At 39.8% G+C, this 24,875-nt stretch overlaps 1 protein-coding gene across 4 annotated transcripts; it reads right to left on the bottom strand.

Annotated features, from left to right (window-relative positions):
* Positions 1-724: 724 nt before the first annotated feature.
* Positions 725-24,821, bottom strand: MMUT (methylmalonyl-CoA mutase). 4 transcript variants are annotated; one of them, XM_030037543.2, is made up of 13 exons: positions 24,728-24,821; positions 23,008-23,419; positions 20,587-20,954; positions 19,738-19,895; positions 18,143-18,314; positions 15,623-15,871; positions 14,202-14,313; positions 12,827-12,942; positions 12,043-12,158; positions 6,418-6,549; positions 3,967-4,114; positions 3,684-3,851; positions 725-2,354 (listed from the first exon to the last, which is right to left on the bottom strand). In XM_030037543.2, the coding sequence occupies exons 2-13, from the start codon at positions 23,384-23,386 to the stop codon at positions 2,226-2,228; spliced, it is 2,247 nt and encodes a 748-aa protein (XP_029893403.1). In that variant the 5' UTR covers positions 23,387-23,419; positions 24,728-24,821; the 3' UTR covers positions 725-2,225. The 4 variants fall into 4 exon arrangements, with proteins under 4 accessions (XP_029893403.1, XP_029893404.1, XP_029893402.1 ...); XM_030037544.2 differs by lacking the exon at positions 24,728-24,821 and adding an exon at positions 24,553-24,676; XM_030037542.2 differs by lacking the exon at positions 24,728-24,821 and adding an exon at positions 24,011-24,437.
* Positions 24,822-24,875: the final 54 nt, after the last annotated feature.

The raw sequence follows: 24,875 nt of genomic DNA, 5'->3' as shown, positions 1-24,875 counted from the left end.
TGCTGCTACCATGCTCATTCCTATTGGAAAGATCTGAGTGCCTAGTCCCACAGTTTATAGTTATCATTTTGTCCTGCAATACACCAAAAGTACTCATATTGAAACAAAAGGTTTCAGTATATTTGCAGAGTATCTACTTGTTTTTGCAGTAACCCAAATTCTCACTAGCCCGCACAGCAGTGCAGATTTCAAGCAGCCACGCTGATAAGGAGTGTGTGCCGCATGCGAGATTTTAGTCGGTAACCATTCACCGTTATCAATGAGGGCTGACAGCCTGACATCAACTTGCCAGCAAGCACGACGTTCATTGCTATGCCGCTCCGGCAGCACAGAACATATGGGGAAAGCATGTTCCATCTTAGCTTGTCATCCCATAAGGAATCTCTACTTAGGCAGTGAACCGATGACTCGCTTGAAGGAAAAGTCTGTTCACTTGAATATTTTTTTCCTTAAAGGGCCTAATACAAACACTGTGTGCCAGGTGGGAAAACTATTCTTACCCTAGACTCACCATTTTGTTTTCCAACCTTGGTACGAGAAGAGAGAATCAATGTACATTAGTCAGTCCCAATCTAGAGCTTTAAAGGGCCCTCCTACAAGTACTGAAGGCCTGGAGTGATTCCAACTGAAATTGGTGGGGATTTTTTTATTGAATTCAAGGGAACAAGATGCAGATTTTAAAGATCATTAGAGTTAAAAAAAAAGCAGAATCTGTACGGCAAACACAGGTAGATGACATATATTATTATCAAAGAGCAGAGAAACCACAGACAGAAAGAAATGAATGAAATGACTGTCATTACAAAGTTTAGAAGTCACTGACACTTTGACTATGTATTTTTCCAGTCGTCAAGCAAGAAGGCTTGTGAAAAGACATAAACGAGTATTTTAATTGTTGTCACTTTCTGTATATCCTGGTTTGAACCATACCAATCTTTCTTGGAGGGAATTAGATACTTATAAATAGTTGAGAATAAACGCCCAAGGAGTTCTCAAGGCAAAGGTCTGGTTTGGGATCAATAATTTAAACCTTAATTAGAAAGACAGAGAGAAGAAAACAGCAAGGCACTCAACCTTCTTGTTTCTGAGCAGTGAGACTACTGGCAAGTGCCCCATTAAACAAGCTTACTTTAAGATCAGATCTGTTCAACTGCAACCTTTGAAGTGAGGATACCATGCTATTAATTGGATCTGCAATTTCTAGCCAACTGCATCAATCTCATTTTGAATAAGGTATGATGGTGCTGAACATCGTAGAAGTGTGCTACAGCCTCTTCCACCATAAGGCAGATACAAGCACTATCCCAGGGAGGCTGTAGTCTCATTTTATGATGGGATGCAATGAGCAACAAGGCAAAATGAAGTGAAGTGGGACAGGGCCATAATGCCAGGGACTGCCCCTCAAAAGACTCTCACACCCCATTTACCTTGTATGGATTCCACAAAGGACTTTTCACATGTATAAAGCAAAATCCTTCTGGAGGGGAGACAAAAATGGTAAGAATTTAGGATCAATTTACCTGAAGAAAGTCCAACTGCTAAATAGACAGGGATAGCAAGAACAATACGGGACAAAAATACAGAACTAAGCAAGGGAGAATGAGCACTGAAATTAACTTCATTTGAGAAATAATGAAGTACCAGGGAAGGGCACGGATGCAGACAGAGCGGAAGTGCACAGCTGCTCCTATACGGGTTACTGCCAACTACTGGATTTGTATCTTATTAAACAAACCATGAACTCTGAAAAATTACGGTTTATCTACTTACACATTTCTAAAGAGAGTTAAGTCAGATTAACATCAAAGTGCTGCTGGATTCAATCACATCTCTGCTGAACTTTAGTGATTTTGCCTGAAGACTTCTAGGTCTACAATGCCTGCCAAAAAATTCAAAAGAAGTTCCCTGCATGCAAAAGAGATCAACCAAAGAGCTGGAACAGATATTTTATTTATCAGTATATCTGGAAAAAAAAAACCAAACCCACCTACTGAATTCCCTTCATTCCCTGAAGTCATAGTTCTAGAGATAAAATTTTCTTGTGGGTACATATATAAATAATCCTCAAATAGAACAAGCAGAGAATTTACAACTTTCTTAGAAAGCACAAAACACCAGGCCGCGGGGCAGTGGAACCAAAGGTATGTGGCTGGCCATCCCTTGCTGATGATTACATTCTGTAAGCGATTAGTATAAGGCTGGTTGCGTTGTGTGACATTTCAGCATTACATAGATTGCTGCCTCTTCTCCAGGCACTTCTCAATATCATCCAACACCTGGACTGCTGCTTTTGGAATACGAGTCCCTGGACCAAACACACTGGTAATGCCGGCTTCATACAGGAAGTCGTAATCCTGTTCAAAAAGAAATTTAAGATCTATAATTAACAGTGCAACAGAAAATTGATAATTGTTTTATAATTGGTATAATTGGTATATGCTCTAGCCCATATGCTGGGCCTGAGAAAGCATATACAACAAGTCTCAGAGAGAGGCAGCACAGCATCAAAGGAAATGGGAGAAATATGGTAGTTCAGAGGTAAAAAAGAAATATTTAAAAAAATCCACGGGAAAGGTTTTATTTGTTTAGAATCAGACTAATGTCTGATCCTTGGAAAATATTCAAAAGTCAACTGGACGTGACCCTGACTAACCTAATCTAAATTTGACCTAACTTCTAATTTCGCAAATACTGCTTTAAACTAGGGCTTGGACCAGGTAACTGCCAGTGCTCTCTTGCAATCTAAGTTACTCTAATTTTATGATTGTCCTGAAACTTCAGAAAGACCTGGGAAGCAGTTTTGTAGTGTCTCTTACTTCTGTATAGGATATATTATACTTTTTCCAACCACAAGCTAGTACCATCCCATTGAGAGACTGGACAGAACACAGTTTGTCTCCTAGAAAAATACTACCGAGTTTTGTTTGTTTGATTTGAAAGTCTGTCATTCCTGAACACTTACCTAACTGGCTAGAAAAGGAAGAAGTCTGGGAAAAGGGAGCAACAGGAGATTTATATGCAAAATCAATTTGAATCTCCCTAGACAGAAGACGACCCTAAAGGTGATACAGCAGGGAAAACCGTGGATGAGATAAGGAAAATTTTAAAACAAAAGCACAGATCTGACTGCAAGGGAATCCAACAAACTGTTCAACAGTTTAGGAGAAAGCAGAGGGCATAATGAGAGGCAACACTGAGGCCTGACGAAGGGGATCATGAGGAGAGGCTAAACAGTGAATGAGATGTGTAGCCTGTAGGTGTTAGGACCTGCCAGGTGTCTTAGTCACTTGCTGTACCTCTTCTGAACCGTTACTGGAAGTCATAAAGTCTCTTAAGACAGGAGCTAGCCTTTATCAGTAATATGCAAGGTACTGGTAATCGGAAACAACAGAGCATAAGGAACATCTCCCTGAGGCTAATCTTTTCATAACACAACTTAATATTCCATCCAACAAACAGTGTAAGTTAAACCAGGACATGGTGTACAGAAAACCAGATCAATGAGACCTGACAGCACTCCGCAACCACCTTACAGATCTGTGTTGACCCTGGTGATTGTACGCAGTAGCCTTCAGCGCTGTAAATCACCTCTGACATTAACAGAATATGGGAAATAGCTAAAAACAGCACAGACAGAAATAAAGCAGTCTCCTAGTCTTGATGGAAATGATGTTGACCCATACCTGAGGTGGGATGACACCTCCACATATGACGAGAATGTCTGGCCGGCCAAGGGCGTTGAGTTCTTTGATGAGTTCAGGCACAAGAGTTTTATGACCTGCTGCAAGTGTGCTCACACCAACACAGTGCACATCTGCATCAACCGCCTGCTGGGCCACTTCTCGAGGGGTCTATATAGAAAGAGGATTATGTGAGAAGTTATAGCCCCAGCCAGGCTGCTGAACAAGCATTAGAGGGAAAATCGGTACATTTGAAATACATTGGATACTGCTCAATCAGTCCTACCTGGAAGAGGGGACCTATGTCCACGTCAAAGCCAATGTCTGCAAATCCCGTAGCAATAACTTTAGCTCCTCTGTCGTGACCATCTTGACCCATCTTTGCAACAAGTATACGAGGCCTGCGCCCCTCACGATCCATGAACTTGTTAACTCTGATTGAAAACACATATTGTATCATTGTAAGTCACTGAGAATCATTAGAAGTATTTCCACAAATAAAAAAAGCACTGGCTGCAACTGTAGCATTGTTTCTGTACATCAAATAAAAAGATCTTCTAAGTCATGGTTTGACTGTGTAGTCCGCATACTATGTTAATATTCACGTTATATGATTACTAACTGATTTCTTGTATTTACTAGTCTCAACAATAAAACATTCTTTTTTACAGATAACCACTCCAATACTTTTCTGCTTTCTAACGGACAAAATACTGAATTCTCTGAGGGCTTAATGAGCTGAATTACAACTAACTAAAACACAATTTTTAGATTTTAAGAATAATATGACCAATTATTTCAAAAGTACTTGCATGGCACACAGGCTATAGAGATGGGTCCTAGACATCATACTGTGCATCATCATCATTCAACTGGGAACAAGTCTGTCCAGAAAATGATTACTGTATCCCCCATTCTGTGCACTCATTCCAGTGCCTCCCTTTTTCTCGTTAGTGGCAGTTCATATTTCTGTTGTATTAAAGTGACTGTGTAACCACAGCCTCAGATATTAATCTTTCATCTTACTGCTTGTTATCCATGTACCGCCAGTATCTGTCTTTGAGTGGGACACTAAGATTACCACTTCTCAGAAATAAAAAGTTTGAGGTTTGGTTTTGTTTTTTTTTTTGGGGGGGGGGTGGGGGGGGGGTGGGGGTGGGGGTTAATATTGTACTGTTCTGAGCATTCTGCCAATGATGGAGTTGTATGGATTTGGTGCACCTTGAAACCATATGCTGACCTGGCTGGGATGATCACGCTATGAATCTAGTGGCTTAGTTTGGGGAAAAAAATGCTCTAGATAAAGCATTTATCAGCACAGAATTGAACAGCCTCAGGAGATGATTCCAGGACAGGAATATTCATTATGTAAGAGGGAAAAAATAAGAACTCTGGCAGCTTAAAAAGGAATTATGTCAAGACAGCCTGAAGAAGCAGACTGAGAAAGCTTCTGCTTGAGGACGTACAGGAGTTGGGCCTGCCTTCTCTATTCCTAAGGACTGCTGAGAATATCAATGAACTAAGTACCTGAATTGATTTGTGATATCTTTAAATCCTTTTCTCTGTATTGTTTTCTGTTTCCAAATTCTTGTTTTCTTACTTCCCCACCCACAGGCTCCCTCCTAACAAGAACAGCTCTAGGTGCTTCAAGCCTGCCAGGCTAAAACCACCCGAGTCACTGCAACCCAGGGCTTGGTTTAAGTGTGGGGCAAGTGTGAAATCACACTTTCGAGGGCCTATGCAAAGGAGACACGTAGTAAATCCAGTTTCATTACCATGTTTACTAACTGGTACATATGACCTTGGATATAAAGGCAGGTATGCAAGAAAAGGAGCTACATCTTGATTCTCAAGGCATCAGTTCCTTTTCATGTAAATGCATAATTACAAATACTTAAACTTAAAATAAATATTTAAAATAAAAAATGATGGTGACATCCCCCAGCACAACTACTTTCAAGTCAGGCTAAACATTACTATTGTGAAGCCATCAAGTAATTCCCTTTTAAGACATTCTGTAACTCTTTAATGTGTAAGGCCCAACACAGCAGGGACTTACGAGCATCGATTAATATTACATCACCACCCACTACAGCAATTCAGTCTCTTTACCCAAGAGGACAGCAGCAAAGGCAGAAGCTGACAAAAGGCACAAATGGGCACTGTTTTCACACATACTACCATCTTCTGATGTTTTCTCCCTTGTGATATGAGTAAGTAACACCTGTAGACTGGAAGTTGTGTGTGGAAATCCAGACAGATTTTAGCCTTACAATTTTAGGAACAGTAAGAATGAAGTTGCAGGGACACCTTATGGGCAGACCAAAACCAGGTTTTGCAAATATGAATTGCTGGAAATATTTGTAGAGATTACTATTACAGAGTCTTCAAAAGAAGCAATCCAATGTATAGGGACTTCAGGCAATGTTTCTCAGCTTCTTAATCCTATGGCTGCCTAGTCGATTTGAACAAAATCCTCAAATCATAACATCAATCTCAGTGGATTTTGTCTGCAAGCAAATACAAGTTCTGTTAAGTTTCAACTATTCTCTTATTGCACCTACTTCTCATTCTGCTTACTTGCTTACAGGCATGAGAATTACTGTGCAGGTCTTTGTTTTGTTCTGGAAATGGCGTTCAGGTTTGGGGAACGCTTTTTTAGGGCACAGTGAGTAGCACATATATTTAATGGATTAAATGTGAGGTTGTGTTTGGCTTCCTGGGAAGCTATTCTCACCTATTGATGGCATGAAGAATTTCATCACTCTCTCCAAACTCCTGGCGATAAGCTCCGCTCACCATTCGGTCACTGGCTTTATGCTCCCCAAACACCTTCTTCATTGCATCTGTTATTTCTCCAACGGTGCATCTAAGATACAGAAACAAAGTATTAATGCTATCAGGAGGCTTATATGAAAACAGAATATAGAAATCACTGGCAGAGGCCCAACTATTTGCCTTGCTGCAGGACAAATTCAATTACACTTGTTTCCCCTTTGGTGCTACAACTCTGAACATCTGACTCACCCCACTGTCATCCACTAATAAAACGTGCAAAAGTGTTTTTAAGAAAATACTGTTTTGCTGATGTGAGAAGCGATTTTACAAGTGACAAGGCAATAGAGGGACCATTGCATGGCAAAATATTTCAGGAAATTAAATCAAATTTTCTCAACTGGGAATTTTTTTGGGCTCAGACTGCAAGATCTTGCATTTGGACTCATACTAAAATTCAAAATATAAATCAAGAGAAAAAAAAAGGAAGAACACACAGAAAAGACTGAAGCCTAACTTTTTAATTGGAATTTGTTTGCCTTTCCCTTGATGTTTATATTTTAGTATTTCTTCTTCTTCTCTACTCCTGACATAGCTCCTTTATCCACTGAGATGCAGAAGAATCTGGGAAATCCATCTACATGCAAGTTACAAGCGTTGTTTGCTACTGGAGACACTGTGCATGTTAGAAATAATACACATTTTACTGCTGTAGCACAAGTGCTAGAAGCCAAGTAGGCTGTGCTGTCTTCTTGTACAAACATCGGAAATAACAGCCTCTGTCCCAAAGCATGTAAAAATCTCATGCTTAATGGTTTCTACCTTTTTGTGTAAAATCTATAATGCAGACTGTACCAAAAAAGACAAGAGCAGTTCAGCTAGTAGCTCCATCGCAGCAAGCTTCTTACTTCTGGTATGAAATTACCTGGGAGTCAGTACTGTGTAATGATTTTGAAGGTACGCTACTAAGCTCTTGATGAAATCTTTCATCAAAAATATTTTGATGAATATATTTTAGCTTATACTTGAACAGAAAAAGACTAAACAATCTGTGTATATTAAGGAATGAATATGACTTGCTGCAAACTTCGTCAAAGGAAAGAAAGAAAAAATACTACTCTTACAAAACACTTTAAAAGTATGCTTACAAATATAGAGACCAAACCCCATTCATTCAGCTACTGCTAAGCATGTTACAAACCCCTGCAATCCACATTTTCTCCTGTCATATTGCATTTAATTATAACCTACTCTGAGGCAATATTAGGTTAAGCATCCTCTAAAGCTTTTATATAAAATGCTCGAAGGATGTTTGGACAAGATGCAACTTCTTGTCTACATACTTTCGGAAGGGGATAGCCAAATTAATTGTACTCAGTTTTCCTTCTGCTGTTTGCAGTTTCAGTAGCTATTATCTGATTCCCACCTTGTGCAATCTGCCATGCACCCAGTGTAACAGAAGATGGATTTCTGCTGTATTAACTGAATCCTTCAGTAAATTTGAGAGACATTTTACTTCCTGTGAGCCGCCCTAGCTTTTGCTACTCATGTTTTTAATACTCAGCAAACTTAACCATAGTTATAAACTGTAACTACGCTAATGTAAAATGGCAGAAATCCCATCTTGAACATATAGGCAAGATCTGTATAATGCATATGCCTGAAGCTGGCCTCTTATCTCTAGGTATCACTGTTCACGGTTGGCCTGCTTTGTCTAGAAGACAGTATCACACTGGAACACAGTCTTGACCACTTTTTGCCATCTCCCCTCCCCCTGGCTTTCTGGAATTATATTTGTAAAGTTCTTTGCTTTTATCCATTTTCTTCCTCAGTGCACTAAGGACTTCATATCTGGAATCATGAGGATCATAGTCTACAAAAGCCACTAATGCAAACGGATACCAAATTTATGGCTATGTGTGAATACAACTTAGCTTTGAATTTATTTATTAATAATGATTTAAAAAGCATTAGTTATAAAGCAACCTGTTCACGATTGCATCAGAACCCATTGACAACAATATGTAATACGCTTCATTTTTACAGCATCAGTAGCATCTCAGAAAGCTTAGCAAGCACTACCTGAGTTACAATAGTTCTCAGACCTTACTCACTTATATCATCAGTTTTTGTTTTTCAGGACTTCTAAATAATCTTATTAATATTACTGCTCTCTGATATTACTAACAAAAAATTGAAAAGTAAACCATGTAAGTGCTAGATTAAGTGACTTCTCCAAGGTTAAAAAGCAAGTCTGCAGCAGACTTAAAGGTATTATCTAGAAATACGGACTCCCTCTCAGAGTGCTAGACATCACAGATTGCAGCCTTATATAGATACACCCCATGCATAAACACTGACGACTTACTCCTGTGTAAACACTGGCAGTTTGGTGAAGGCTTACAGTGACATAACACGTGTCTTTTCTTCTAGAGAAGACTGTAAGCTTAGATAAATCTTTCTCTTCCTTCTCTTTTGCAGAAGCAGCATCTGAGTATAATGTCAGTATTAAATTGAAGCACAGCACATGTAGATATAGTTGCGCTGTGCTTTTCTGTTCTTCCTATGTAAAAGTGTGAATGGAAGTTTCATGTAACAAGTGAAAAATAAATGGTTTGGACTATCAGTTTTATTGAAGTATAATCTGGTGGCTGGGATGAAGGGGTTTTGTGTACTGCACAAAAATGAAATACATTTCTTTCTTCTGTAAATACTGCTTCTGAAATCCCTTTAGAATATTTTGAAAATTCTGCCCCAAGTCTCTGCAGTGCTTTAAATCTAAAGTTCCTAAGTAATAATAGGAGTTTTGCTTTTAAACTACTCATGAATGCTTTCCTACTATTTACCAATAAACATTTTTTTCAAATCTCTGCTTAGTTCTTAGTCCTGTTGCATCAGTGGCTGCCATCTATGCATCCACAGTGGAATAGCTCTGTCTGGAGCCAGGAATACAGCCTCTTTCCTTAACAGGAGAGTAAAAGCATATTTTTAATGACAATTATGCTTTCCTTTAATCAGCTAGCCATTACACTGGAGGGGTTCTTTATAATCTGGATATATAAAATCCCTCCCATTTCTGTTTATCTTTACAGCAAAGTTTTGTCCTGGAGACAACCGTTTTCATCTCACTATTATAAAACTTAAGTAGCATAAGCAACAATTATTATTATTAATTTACAGTTTTTTCAATGCATGCTAATAAAAACCTACTAGATAATTATGCAAAATTGATGGAACAGAAGTCACTTTGCCTTCATTGTATACATTTGTGTTTCCTTCATATGACTGTCATTCACATTTGCCTTGTGCGGAACTGCATGTTAAAATTTTGAAGTGGAGACCAAAAGATAGCTATATTCTCCCTTTTGTATTTTATTAGCCTATAGCCCTTATGACGTGTCTTGTGGCAAGGACAGCATGTTTGTACATAAACTGTAGGCTGCATCCTATGAACTTCTGCACTGCTCAGAATTACTGTTGACCAACTGTGCTATAGCAGAGCCCTCAACTGTTCCGAGATTCCCTGAGCTTCCTCAGAAGCAGGGGTTTCCAGATAAGAGGAGCTTGGCTCTTCGCTAAGATTTTGGGCAACTGAACAAGGTCAACGGGATGAAATACAACCACAACTGTGATGGCCAGAGAGGATATTGTTCAATTCAGTATGTCCTGTCAGGCACAGGATCTATCTCCTTTAGCAATTTGTGCTGTGACTCTCTCCCAGTGGTTCACAACCAGCTCTAGAGGCTATGCTGCAGAAATAGAATTTGAAGAAAGAAAGTCAATGACCATAATGTGCCTGTTAGGACTGTCACCTTCTGTCTGTTCAGTCTCACACCACTGCCACTGCCCCACTGCATTTCACCAGTCGTGAGAGGTAGCACTGTGTCATCAGGTGACAAAGTACCATGAAGACACAGACCAGGCAGACAAAGCAGCAGCACTACATGCTACATTACACTTCATGACTTCCTTTTCCACCACCGATGGCTGGCCCTGCAGCAACTGCAAGTCTGGAGAGGGACAGAAAAACAGCACCGCAGATGAAAGAGATGAGAAATAACTCAGCACGATCTGTATCATAGCTCTACCTAACTACACCCATTTTCCTGTGATGTGGCTTCTCATGAGAAATGAGGCACAGAAGGGAGGCAGTACTGCTCCCTATTCCCTAGCACCTTTGGCCTGCCTTATTAGCTTGGTTACAATAATAAAATGACTTTTCTACTTCTGCTTGTCAGCACTGAAATCTCCGTATTAGTCCATGGAGTCTTTTCCATAGTTCAACGCTGAAAATTCTCTGCCACTCCTTTTATTTCAATTGAATTACATTACTTGTCTTCATGATCAAACCCCATCATTTTCCATTCAGTAGGAGACAGGCATCTGTCACTAATATGCTGGTCATACTGGCCTACTTGTCTACTATTTGTGAAGGATGAATGTGCTTACTTGAAAAATCTTTTCCCATGTTGCCCCTAACAGAAGGGCTTCCCAGAAATGTTCAGAGGTCACAATCCTCCTTCAAACACTCTTTATCAGATGCCATGACAACTTCTTTGTGTGGTCACATTCCATATATAGTTTTGGGGCAGAGTTAAGTTTTGTGTTTGCAACTTACAAAATGGATCTGCAGTCCATTTTATTATTTTACAAATAATAAAACCAAGGTCACCAAGGAGAGAAACTAGCAGTTAACTGGTCCATTTTGGTACAGAAAATACGAATCCCCGGTATATCTAACACTACCCTCCTGTGACCTTTACAGTTCAAAGACATGGTGCTACTAGAATTGTGACAAGCTCTCTGCGGGAGAAGATGTGCCCAAAATTTGGCTGTTAAGTGTCCAAGGAAAGGGAAAGAAGGAATTTAAGATATCACAGTAAAAACAGGACAGTGCCCCAATAAGGGTTGAATTTGGTTTGATCATTTCTGAGGCATTTAGTTAATTAAGGAACAGACAGATATGATCTATTCTAGAGACTGACACTTACTTTGAAGCAGGAATAAAACAGTCTTAAAAGCACCCTAGGTGAAAAAAGTAAATGTTCCACTGGACTCTAAAGGATGCCTCACTGCTCTACTCAAGAGCGTCTTTTATTCTTTGCCTGTGTAAGTAAACTTGTTTCTCTTTCAATCAAAAAATGTTTTCACACCAATCTGTGGTGCAAGGAAGGATGAAGCAACAGACCATAAGAAGACTGTGAATATCCATTTTCACATCTCAGACACTTCTTAAGCTCCCTGACCTATGAATAAGCAGGGTGACAGAGAAACCTAGTTACATCCTGAAACTGGTAAGTCTGAGTTGTAAACAACACAATGTGTATGAACAACATAATTTCATACGAGACTCTTTGTATCCATATTCTTTGTGAGAAATTAAAGCATAGCCTTAAGAGACTGTAAAATGTAATAGCCTATCTTACAATGTCAAACCACAGCCATCTTTTACTTCCACCTTGGAAAAAAAGACCCAAAACAATTCAAGACACCAACCTCACTGACGCCATACCCAAGATCAGTTGAAAGATAAAAATGAACCATTGATTTTTAGACAGCAGTTGGATATTCACCCCCACCCCCATACCTTGAACGTGCTGCTTCCACTGCAAGTGCAAGTAAGTTGCCTTCCCCAGTAGCAGCACACTGCGTTAGAGCAGCGAGACATTGCTGGGCTGCTGCTTGATCTCTACTAGCCTTCACCTAAAGCGGAGGAGAAAAATACTAAATTCAAACAAACTACAAGGTAAACTGGGAAGTCAAGTGTGTAAGACTTTCTGATTTCAAATATTACTTCTGAAGGCATGGAATTGTCAATTGTCAATATATGCTATATATGTCAAAAAGATTAGAAAAGGTGCTTCAGACCTTAAAACATGTGTACAAATCCATGAAATAACTCTTAAACCATTCTATCTACATTTCTACTAATTATGAAAGTGGATGTTGATTGCTGGTTCCATAACCCTGTCCCTTAATAGCACTTGACAAGCTGCACCAGAGTCTGAGTGATTAAGTAATGTTACATATTTTTAGAGCAAAACACTGCATAGCTACTTTCTATCTTATTTTCAGAAAATGTAAAGTTCTCAGTTTTGAAAGGTTAGATGTATTCACAAGACTGTCCAAAATAAAATGACTAAAACCAAATGAACGTAACAAAACCATTTTTGTTTGGACTCTAATACTGTGTTTCTTGAGATTTTTCCATCAGCTTCCACTGAAGTAGAACAGAAATCCAGCTTCTTAAAGACTAGAGCAGATTCTCAGAAATTTGAGGGTCAAGTTTCTGGAAAGCCACCTTTCCTTAGTATTTCTCAAGTTCTATTTGCAGTTACAAGAACTTTCATTTTTAAGAAGGTAGTTCCCACCTTATTGATCTTCTCGATCTGCTTGCTACGGACTGAAGTATTATCAATAGCCAGAACTTCGACTGTCTCCTCTTTTTCTAGCTGATGCTTGTTTACTCCAACAATTACTTCAGACCCTATTTCCAGTGGAAACACCAGAAACTCAGAATACATTTGCAAACTACTGTGAAAAGACACAATAATGCAGCACTTTTCTTTATAACTATATACATTTCAAATACTTAAAATTTGTTTTTATAGGAAGGGCTTAAGTCTGCATTTTCCATACTTTATGATGAGACATGATTAGATGCATGAACATTCAACTCAGTGAATACTGGGCCAGAAAAAAGATTTGAAATAGAACAATATTTATCTTACAAACTGATTTAGTAATGACTCACTAATATACATTAGTTATTTTTCTCTTTAAGTTTACATATCTGAATCTTACAGAATTAAGCAGAAGTGCTGGTCTCCTGCACTGCTCTGCATTTACATTTCTGATTCACCAGATAAACAAGAAAGTGAAGTTCCTACCTAAAACTACTCCATATGAATAAAAATTAATTTTTCATGTTGGAAAACTGTATTTTAGCTTTCAGCCAGTATGGACTTGACAACCATTTTTATTTGCAGTGCCTGATAACATTACTACACTCTTCAAAGCAACATTAAGTAATTTACCTTGGGAGAGAAAACACAGAACTTTATTGCTTACTCTGTATTGGTCTTAATTAAAGACCTGCTTCAAATTTATCCTCCAAACAAAAAAGTTCATATAACTTCTTTTATGTTTGAGTTATCCCTACTTTCTCTTACTGGACTGCTACTGGAATGCAGACTACAAAAAGCAGAATAGAGCTATAAGCACACGTATACACATCTCCACATATACTTACTATATGTGTACATATGCACATACATATATGTGTATCTCACAAAGAGCTGCATCATCCTCTAATCTGAGATGACTGCATTTTTCCTGGTCTTCAGGAAAAATGTGCAGCTCCCAAACAAAACCAGGAATTTGGCCAGATACATTCAATATTGCCATCTGCTGGCGGTCATGATTTAGGAGTCACGGAATTTAAGCGATTAACTTGAAGACCCAAAATACTCCTATAAAATAGTCTTTCTAGTGCTTTTGTCTAATCTAGTCTTAAATATGTCAAGCAAGACTGTTTTCACACTGGTACTGTATTTCATACATACTGTTACCTCTTTCCAGAAGCTTTCACTGACATAAAACTAAAATATTACCATTTTATCGCTCACAATCTGCTACTCCTAAACTAAGAAGAAAAAAAAAAAGCAATGAAAATGTGTGTAAAAAACATTTATACAAAGGTATTCTACTGGCAGTTTTCCCTTCTTTCATCTCCCTGCTCCCTACCAGAGTCAATCCTGGCTTGTCTTCGGGCTGCACACTCTTCAATACGAAGTTTGGGAATCCCCTCAGCAACAGCTTTGGCCATGCCACCCATTTCTTCAATCTCCTCAATAAGCTGCAAAATGAAAAGGATTGAGAAAATGAGTAGTAGCAAGGTTCACAACATGAGCTTTGCACTTGTACTGCCATCCAAATTTTTATTATATCTATATATACAATCCTGTGCTCTAAAAGTGTGTTTCCTATCCCCATGTCTCTGACTACAGGTCTTGGTATAAATTAAGAGACATCTCAAACAAAAGAGCATTTTTATGACCAAAACTCCATTAATTCAATAACAGTGAATGGCATATTGTTCAATCAGTAACACCCATGGACGAAAAGGCTTAAAATTTGAGACCTTGACTCTGCACTGACTTCTGCCTGCCAAGCAGCTCTTATGGTTACACGTATACAAACACAAATAAATTGAAAAAAGCCAGGGTCAGTTCTCTGATCCTGAAGACAAGTGGCATGGCACGGTTCAGCTCTCACACAGCAGAAGCCTATTCAGCTCCAAAACATGCTGACCACATTCAAACTGCCTACTGAAAACGGCCATCAGACCTTGCCTGGCACTGTCTAGAAGTATCCTAGCTGACAAAGACCTAAACCACACATCAGACAATGTGCTAACAGTGTCTGTACAGTCCCGGGCTAGTGTTTGGGCTACATTAGCTTATTAATTTGGGACTTTACATAAGAGCAGTAATTTGCTCAAAAGGAGAATCACTGGCTTTAGCTGTAGGCTAGACATGTAGGCCTATATTTTTATGCAGGATTGCCACCAGTAAGACCACTCCTGCATAGTACTTTTCACATACAAGTAATAACTGGCAGCTAAAAACATTATTACAAAAAAATATGCTGATCCAACAGAAAAAATTCTCTTAAATTCTGCATACTACTCAAGTATGGCCAGACAATTGTCTGCCTACATGACTGGCTAAAAAACTTTGCTTTCAGTAATCCCTAGTTTTAAAGTCTCAAAGCAGATCACCACAAGCATGAGTAGGCATGTAATTAAGTAGGTTGGTCTGACTCTTTCTTCTGTTGAACGCTTTTTTTTCTTACACATAAAACATGAGAACCCAGCAAATTGGGAGTCTTCAGTGTGCAAGGGACTTTGCAGGGCTTGATTTTTTGTTCCACTCTGGGATATTTCCCTTTTGAATGTAGTCTACTAGGAGGCTGAAGTCTCTCTTTCTCTAAATATACACTGTATATTCGTAAAGTTAATTTACAAAGAAATCACTGAAGCATAAGTGTAAAATAATTCCCTCTTTAGAAGTTACCAACTTATCGAATAGTCCCTTAAAGGACATCTCTCAAAACTCCCATACCTAAAATTTTCCCACAAAACATAAAAGGTTGTGTAAACTGACCTTTAAAGCAGCTTCATAGACATCGTTGGTGAGGCACTCCATGAGGTAAGATCCGCCCCAGGGGTCCGCCACTTTAGGAATACCTGACTCCTCCTGAATTATGATCTGCGTGTTCCGAGCAATGCGAGCACTCTTCACTGTAGGCAAACCTAAGGCTTCATCAAATGAATTTGTATGCAAAGATTGTGTACCTCCAAACACCGCAGCCATTGCTTCAATTGTAGTACGGATAACATTGTTAAAGGGATCCTGGAAGGAAAAGGAGAGCTCTGAAGCTCAACAGTTCTGCCACGGGGTTGAGGTAGATTAGTCACACATATATTACCGCAATGAAATGAATGCAAGATTCCCCATTGAAACACTGTAATCATAACAAAAGCTGAAAAAGAAAACAGTCAATAATAAACATCCAACCAAACTGATGCATCACTTATCAATATCTCGGACAAAGAGATCAATCCATAATGAAAGCCAAAATTATCAGTGTATGAGTACACTGGTCATGATAACAAAGCAAAGCCTAACTTATATTTAGTGGTGTTTCAAAGAACTTAACAAATCCAAGTCGGAGAGGATGGAACAGATAGTCCTGATGTCCTCCATTCTCAGATTCCAGAATTCTCAGAGCAGTGAATAGCACATCTGTCAGGTTACTAGTCAAGATCTGTTTTGGAACTAAATGTGCTTAGTATTTTCATTAATGACAGCATTACAAAAAGGTAGGAATTACAGTTGAAATTTGCTGGTGCTATAAAATTGGAAGATATCTATGGGAGAACTGGGATATTAGCCAAAACAAATGGATAATCTGGAGTACAAGGTACAGAAATAGAGTCAGTATTACAGAATATAATCTCAGCCTTTAGGTCAAAATTTTCACCTGCTCTTTTCAGACATCTAGACATTTTAGTTGTATATACGTGCCTTTACAGTCAAAGAGGAGTTATCATGATCTCCAGGGGGTGACTTATCTTCTGAGATGGAGTGAAGAATCACACACTGTGATTATTGAGGAAATTTAACAGTAGCTCAGATTGCATACCTAATTCTTGACATGTTTAGTTGGGATGAAATATATCAAAAATAATTAAGAGCTACCAATATAATAGGACCTTGAAGAAGGCAAAATGAATCATGAGATCTGTGAAATTACATTATCTTCCCTAAAGAAATGGAATTAATATCACTATTTTAAAGGGACACGGTAATTCTACCTACACTGGAGTACATTTCTGGTTCAAGTATTCCATTTAAAGAAGTACAGAAAAATGTGATTTGGATGAGCAAGAATGTAAAACCTAATTTATGAGTGGATACCTATCTAAAGGCAGGCCAAAGGAAAATCTATTTGCCCTCTGAAACCTGTAAGGAGTAAACACTGGGCACTGAAGAGGTATATTAAGATAAACAACGTTTAGAGAGGAAAAAAGGCTTATGATCCAGCCAGAAATATATTTACACTGGACATGGGAAGACGGTTGAACATATTTTTGGTCATATTAATAATACCATGCTTTTAATACAAACTTTAATTGGTGGACCTGCAAAGACCACTGTTCAGAAAATTCCATTGTTTTAGTTTACTGTGTTCCTGTAACGTAAGTAAACTTTATATTTGCTTTGAAAAAAAGAATAAAACCAAGGCACAGAAGTCAAATAACAATGGCTGCTATCACAATCTAAAAATAACTCATATTGCGTGACTTTGATTGAGAAGCAGGCCTTGGAATAAGAGCTGGAACCCAGCTCTGACCTCATTTGGGTTTAGTTTAGTTCCAATGATTTATTTTCTTGTTGTGATGTAACTCAACAGGAAGAGCCGATAGCGCACCCAAAGAACAGACCAGCTGTAACCATTACTTTACTCTTCAGCAGTGAGAATCGGGGACATGAATGACTTCCTTTGCTGCTCAAATGGATTCTCAGGCCAGTGGTCCTGAGAAAAAGGTGCCTCTACTTCCTCATTCAGCTATGTTTAGAAAGGTAACTTACAGGACAAATCCAAGAGAGAGCTTCATCCTCTGAGTCCTGAACTAACATAAGCACCTCTCTGCAATTGTCTCTCTGCTTAGCAGGTTTGCATCCTACTCTCAGTTCAGTATCCATCAGACTGGGAGCACACGTGCTTAAGACAATGATTCCAGAATGAAAATGAAGCCAGAGAATGAAAAGTTCGGCACTGAGACTCTGCCTATCACCATACTGGAACCCCTTTTGTAAATACAGTCGCAAGTCTTTAGTTTCTGCCCTTTTACCTGAGCACTACAGGGCAGTCCAGAATACTGAGGTGTTTCATAAACCAGCATTTTGGGAAGAAACGCTGCTGGCACTCAACAAGACTTTTTGTGCTACGTAAGCAAAAAGATGTATCCAATGCTAGTATGTGCATTTGTCAGACAGAGTAAGACAGATTGTCTCCTTCAGAAAGCTGCACCTTTATGGGTAAAACCTGCAGCCTCCTTTAAGATATACACCATGAGAACATATAATGAGGAAGTTGATGAAAGTCCAACTTCTAACCTGCTCAGTGAGTGACCAGCCCGAAGTTTGACAATGCGCTCTCAGCAGAAGAGATTTGGGATCCTTGGGCTTAAACATTTTCTCCACCAAGTGAGCCCACAGCCGCCTTCCAGCTCTCAGCTTAGCTATTTCCATATAGAAGTTCATGCCAATTCCCCAAAAGAAGGAGAGCCTGTAATAAGAGCACATGAACAGGATGAAACATTAAACCATTCTAGTAACTCTGTTTCAGTAAAGGAGAAGTCCTACAGCAAGGCCTCCGATTAATTTACTTTTACAGATATAACCCAGACATAAGATGATGGGAATGTTCCTGGACACTGATGCTAGTTGCTACAGAATGATACACATTTATGCCAGTAAACTGACTTAGCCTCCAAACAAGGTGACTGCAGTCAAACTCCCAGCAACAATGGTCCCTGGAACTGCTAAACTGTCCCCAGGGACTGTTTTGGGGGAGCCCTAGGTCAAGGTGTTCCAGCAAGTCACTAATACAGACAGTGACACTCTAGTGCCAAGGAATGATCCTAGACACAATCTACTAGTGCAGTTATGCTCACAAACTACTTATAATGAGAATACATTACATACTGTAAGCATGCTTTCATCCTTTTCCTGATGATTCTAATAAAAATCCAAATCAAACCAGTTTGATGTTGATGTTTGATGTTGAACATCATACTGGATAGCATATCAAGGAACAGACTGATTGATCTACTTTTTCCTACTTACAGCTTCTATGCTTCATAAATGTAAACATGCATAGTTAAAGCCAGTAAAACTCATCATACTGAAGATGCACTTTTTTAACAGTGAATTAGCTACTGAAACAATTTGCCAAAAGCTCTTACAGATTCTCCATCACTAGAAAATCTGAAAATAAGGCTGTATCTTTTTCTACATAATCCACTTTCATTTTGCCACAGATCTCAGAAACAGGTTACTTCAGCTGACTCCTATAGCTTGAATGTGCAACAGGCTACATGAACCATGTCTTTTGTTTTTTAGACTCACTGTAGAGTTAGAGAATCTGTAAATCAACTAGACCACTGAAACTGTGATTCTGCTTAGTTTGGCAGTAACTATACAAAAATACAATATTTTGCTTAACATTAAATTTTATTTTTAGGAAATTTGCAACTGTAAATTGAACCACCTGAACTTCCCCTTGTTAGGCATTTTTCCCAATTATTTCAAAATAATACTAATGAAAAAAACCATTAACACTACAGCATAAAAGAATTGCAAGAGCTCTTGCTGCGCTCTGCAGTCCCAAACACACAACTGTATTAGATATAACAGCTTAGAGATCCTCTTTCTGACCAAAAGACCAACTGTGACAACAGACCTTGACAATGCTTGGGCTTGTGCATGCACTTTATTCAGTTTATTAGTGTAGATGTAGTCTAAGTGTCTGTTGGACCAGATCTATTTTCCTACCTCTGAAACTGTGTAACAAAACCAAAATGAAACCTATCTGCAATGTGAGCACTGCCAATAATGCTTGTATGTGTAAAAATACTGAATTTGATATTAAACTCTATAGAGGTTTTACCAAAAGTGAGTTTTTATACTTGCAAATTTCTTTAGCTCACCTTGGTGCAAATTCATCAATGGTAAGGCCAGCTTTAAGTCCAGTTCTGCAGTACTCCAAGCCATCTGCTATAGTATAAGCTAATTCCAGAATGGCATCAGCGCCTGCCTCTTGCATATGGTACCCGCTGATTGAAATGGAATTAAATTTTGGCATATACTGTAAAAATAAAAGACAACAGGGTACAACAGCAGAAGGAGGGATCTGATAATTGTTCTATCAATGTTCACAAATAATCTATTCTTTGTAGACTGTGAATACAACCCATCTCTATTAAGTGATGTTTGCAGATGTTTACTTCACATGCTTTTACCTTTTTGCACTATTTATTGTGCTTAAACTATCACCCACCATGTTCTCGATTACAGGCAGTGTGCTACCTCTCCAATGAAAATGCAACTAAGAAAACAACTGGTACTACTTAACTACCAGTCTTCAGTTCAGGACTTCACTCCTTTCATTACCTCTTTCTCGTGCTTAATTTTGCAGCAGAAGTCCTTCAAGATTTCCCACCTCTTCGCTCCTACTTACAGCTGTATAATGCTTCTAACTGTGGCGTTTCTTATTTTCTATGTAAAGAACAGCCTGTCTGTTCCTCGTCTCCAAGGTTCCTGCCATTCTTTCAGGCTTAGGCTCATCTTAATCTGACTTTGATTTGGACTGACTTAAAAATCTTAAAATTTATGCTGTAAATGATTTGGAATCTTAACTTCTCCTCCTGGCCCTTTCCACAACCACATCATTCTTCACTATGACAGGTCTTCCCGTCTTCTGTTTCGTTCACCAAAGTGCCTCATAAATAGTTTACTAGATGTAATAACAGAAGTAAGTACATTTAAACAATGAATACCTTTGAGGTGTACTGGAAGATGTCAGCAATAATCCGCATCGATGGTTCTGGGGGGAAAATGTACGTATTTCGGACCATGAACTCCTTCAAGATGTCATTTTGGATTGTCCCTGTCAGCTTGGCCTGAGGCACTCCCTGTTCTTCTCCAGTTACAATGAATGTTGCCAACACGGGAATGACTGCCCCGTTCATCGTCATAGAAACTGACATTTTCTCCAAAGGAATTCCATCAAAAAGGATTTTGGTGTCTTCCACTGTATCAATGGCAACTCCAGCCATTCCAACGTCTCCTCGAACTCGTGGATTGTCTGAATCATAACCACGGTGAGTGGCTAAATCAAAAGCAACAGATAATCCCTGCTGGCCAGCTAAATGAAAAATAAAAAAAAAAACAAAAACCCAACAAAAAACAACAGAGAGATTCAGAAGTGTTGAACAGACTTGCATTAGAACTGTATCTAAATTTATTAATTTTATTTTACATGATCCAGGCTTGGACGACAAACCGATTTTTGATGTTAAACACTGTCCCCTACCCAAACTTGTCCAAGGTCTTCTAGTCTTGGACTTTAAATGAAAAAAGCTTTTAACTGAGGAAAAAAAAATGCAGTCCTTCTAGCTCAGCCACAAAACCAGCTTATTGTGCTTAAATTACTGAATAACAGTTTAGCCACAAGTTATAAATGTGCATAGCTAGATGGTATCAGGGCTTATATACAGAAATTCTACTTAGCTTAGCTGGAAATAAAAGTGAGATAAACTATGTCACATTACCTTCTCTTTATCACAAATTAAACACATGCACACAGGTTGTTACCCTGGCTCTAGTGACATACGTTGCTTCTTCATAAAGCAAAGTGATGTGTTACTAAATCTACGGTAGGAGAAAATCATTCATATAAAGCAGGGAAGGGGACAGTTAGAGCTCTTTGCAGATTTGTTACTGCAACCTGAAAGCAGTACCTGAAACCCTGCTACCCCCAGGCATTCACCCTCTGACCAGCACTGCTATTCCTGAAGTAACTCTATCTACTGCATTTGCAAATCCACTTCTCAACATCAGCAGCACTTGTCAGATACCAGCTATCATCTTTGATCTGAAAAGCTAGGTATTAGCTCTGACGCACAATGACAAAAATTTAAATTTCTGCCTAGTTTCAAGCAATAGAAATTTCAAGAAAACTAATAATTTACTCTTTTTCAGCATTTTTCTAATTACAGAGAGATTTTAATTGAATTATTAAAAATGCTTTACAACTAACTAGGTCAGATTCAGGATCTATGCTAAATAATTCAATATTAATACAACCATTAACACAACAAGATAAAATTACAGCATCACAATGTCAAAACTTGAATAAAGATGAAAAATTCCTGGCAGCAAACATTCTTGAGTAACTGAGCTGTGCCACCAGGTAACCCAAGTGTTAGCACTCTTGCTTCAGCAGCAACCTTCAGCAGTAAGACAGAGTATATTGAGAACAATCTATCTATTGAAATGTTTATTTGCAAACCTCTAATAACCTGCTTCATATTAGCTAACCATGATATTGCATGAGGTAAAAATCCCCAAACAACTCCTCCCCCCTAGCCCAAACAGTTATGTTTTGAGTAGGAGGGACTGTAAAGTGGGAAATAAAAGTGTCACAGATGTATTACTCCGAAGATAACTTTCAGTGGTCTGTTGTTTTGACTGTTAAGGTTATAACTAGTTTCAAACAATTGCTAAGATGCATGGCTAGTGTAGAACTAATGCTTCAGTCTATCAAAACCAACTTTTTAGTAGTGGTTTTACAATGCCTAGCTCAATAGTGTATCATGATGACGCTCCGGCTATTAGCTAAACAAATTGCTGCAAAGCACAATAATCTGCAGAAATATTGGGACAACTGCTCTCAAATAAGGAAAATACCCATACGTTTAGGAAGCTGGCTTTACTAATACACCATGAATGACACTATTCATATGAATTTATGAGTTCATTTAAAACGTATAATACGAGATGGAAACCCAAAATGCCAGAATGCACTAACACCAGAAGTTTAGCTAAGTGAAAAAGTTCAACATTTTTTTTCCACTAAAATCTTCTCTCATGGTCACAAAACAAGCGTAAAGTGCTCATGATCTCTGCTGGTTGGACCCTGGCATGCAGCCAAATTATGCCTCTAAAAGCGTTAAGGCAGAATAACTAAAAGTAGCATTTAACACATTCATTTTTCCATCTCAATAGCAAAATGAAGCAAAGGCAGTTTCAGAAATGATCCAATTTCCCAGTAATAAAGAAACACAGTGCCACTGGGAAGATCCTATCAGAAACCAAAACTCACAAGGTGGAATAATCACATTTGCCATGTAATTCACCATATGAATGTTCCCCATTGCTTTGCAAGGCAATGTTGTTTCCCAAATCAGTGGTCTTACCTTTAATGTTGTCCTTGTAGAACTTATTGCTCTCTTCCACTGTACTGAAGCCAGCATATTGGCGGATAGTCCACGGCCTATATGTGTACATGGTTGGGTAGGGTCCTCGAGTGAAAGGTTTCACCCCTGGCAGCTCCTCAGGGAGGTCTTTTGTGTCCCTTTTGGAGTATAAAGGCTTGATGTCGATCCCCTCTGGGGTGTGCCAAATTAAATCCTTTGGATTCTTGCCTTTCAGCTGCTTTTCAGCAAGGGCAGCCCACTCGGGGTGCAGCGGCTGCCTGTGCAGCGAACGCCATGCGAACCGGCAGGCTGGAAGTTGTGCCAGACACGTGCAGCGGTGGGGCCACAGGCGCAGGAGAGCATCCTTGGCTCTTAGCATCTCTGTACCATGGGTTGGCGAGTATGGCGTAAGCTGAAGAAAATAAAAACACCTATTTTGCATTATCATATAAATTGACATGGGAGAGGTGAGCGTGGAGAGGTCAAGCAGTTTGCTAAAGCCAGAACAATTACTCAGGAAAAAACTAAGTGTACTTACTCACTTACTCATTTAATACACACGCCCTCCCCTTGCCTTTCAACCAGACAATGCATAAAACACAGTTCAGGAAAAATCCTACATTTTTCTCTAGCTAAGGAAAACATTCCTACAACTCATCTACATCCACATATGAAATGTGTAACTTTTTTCAGTCCCTAAGCAGCACCATCATTTACCTATCACTGAAAAGTCAGTGTTACGTATGAGGATGGCATGCCTAGCTACATTCTCACCTTGCCATCTCTTTCTCATCTACAAACTCCTTTATGTCAAAGAGGGACCTTCACCATCAAAGAGACACTCTGAAGGAAGCGGACTGTCAGAAAACTGCTGACATGTCATACGCTTTGGAAAATGTGGCTTGGGCTGGATGAAAATCCAAGCTATACTAAGAAAGAAAGGAGAAAAAAAATGCAGTATGCAAGAACACAGGGATAATACAAGTTGCAGAGCTTGTCTCACCATGCACGAGATTGAGATGGTGGATAAATTCAGTAATTCCTGAAAGCTGTAAGCTCCTCCGCTTCTCCTCTCCGTACCCTACCCCTGCACTTCCTCCCCAAGCCAAAACCTTTACAGCTTGGCTCCAAGGGCCAGTCGCCTCCTCTATGCCTCATCTCCTTCACAACTGCCTGGAAACACACTTCCCTGACACCTTTATGAGAAAGTCTGCGTAAAACTGGAAAGCGCCTCTATCGCTGTTATGGTGCTGCTGCAACACGCTCCACGCAAGTGCTTTAATAATATAGATGCTACGTGTGGTATCCAGATAATCTGATGAGCACAAGGGAGCTCCAGAGGAGCACTGGATTCCCTGCAGAGACGTGATCCTGCAGCCAGGACTGACGGCAACCTCTGCCCCTGCTGCTGCACGGGTCCCAACGCGACCCCCCCCCGGCCCCGTACCCCAAAAGAACCACAAAGCTGCCCTGACACCCTCCCCCGCACCCCCCCCCCTCCACAGCACCCACAGCCCGAGCGGGGCAGAGACCAAAAAAACCCACCGTTCACCGTTCACCGCCCCGGCCGCCCCACACCGCCCTCACAGGCCCGCCTGTACGCAGCGCTCAGGGCCCAGCACCCCCCAACCGCCACAGCCCGGCCCCAACACGGCCCCCTTGGCGGCCAACAGGCACCGGGGACCGGTATGGGGGCTGCCCCGGAGGGTCGCGGCCCTGCCCGCCCGAGTGGACGGGGACACGGGGCGGACTGAGGACGGACGCCGGCGCCCGCCGCCCGCCACTACCTAACACCCTCGCAGCAGTGCGCATGCGCCCGGGGCGGCAGGGCGCATGCGCAGAGTGCCACCTCCCCCGCGCCCCGCCCT

The sequence above is a fragment of the Aquila chrysaetos genome, chromosome 15 (assembly GCF_900496995.4).
Source record: "Aquila chrysaetos chrysaetos chromosome 15, bAquChr1.4, whole genome shotgun sequence".
Lineage (NCBI taxonomy): Eukaryota > Metazoa > Chordata > Aves > Accipitriformes > Accipitridae > Aquila > Aquila chrysaetos.
The sequence above is the reverse complement of the archived record's forward strand: the minus strand, read 5'-3'. Positions and strand labels throughout refer to the sequence as shown.

Bases quoted from the DNA above. Each gene is read 5' to 3' on its own strand.
- MMUT (XM_030037541.2), bottom strand. From the start codon at position 23,467: ATGTCAATTTATATGATAATGCAAAATAGGTGTTTTTATTTTCTTCAG. The intron at 20,955-23,007 runs GTAAGACCACTG...TTTTTCATTTAG, and splicing joins CTACAAGGACAACATTAAAG to CTGGCCAGCAGGGATTATCT. The intron at 14,314-15,622 runs GTCAGTTTACAC...TTCATTTTGCAG, and splicing joins TCTATGAAGCTGCTTTAAAG to CTTATTGAGGAGATTGAAGA.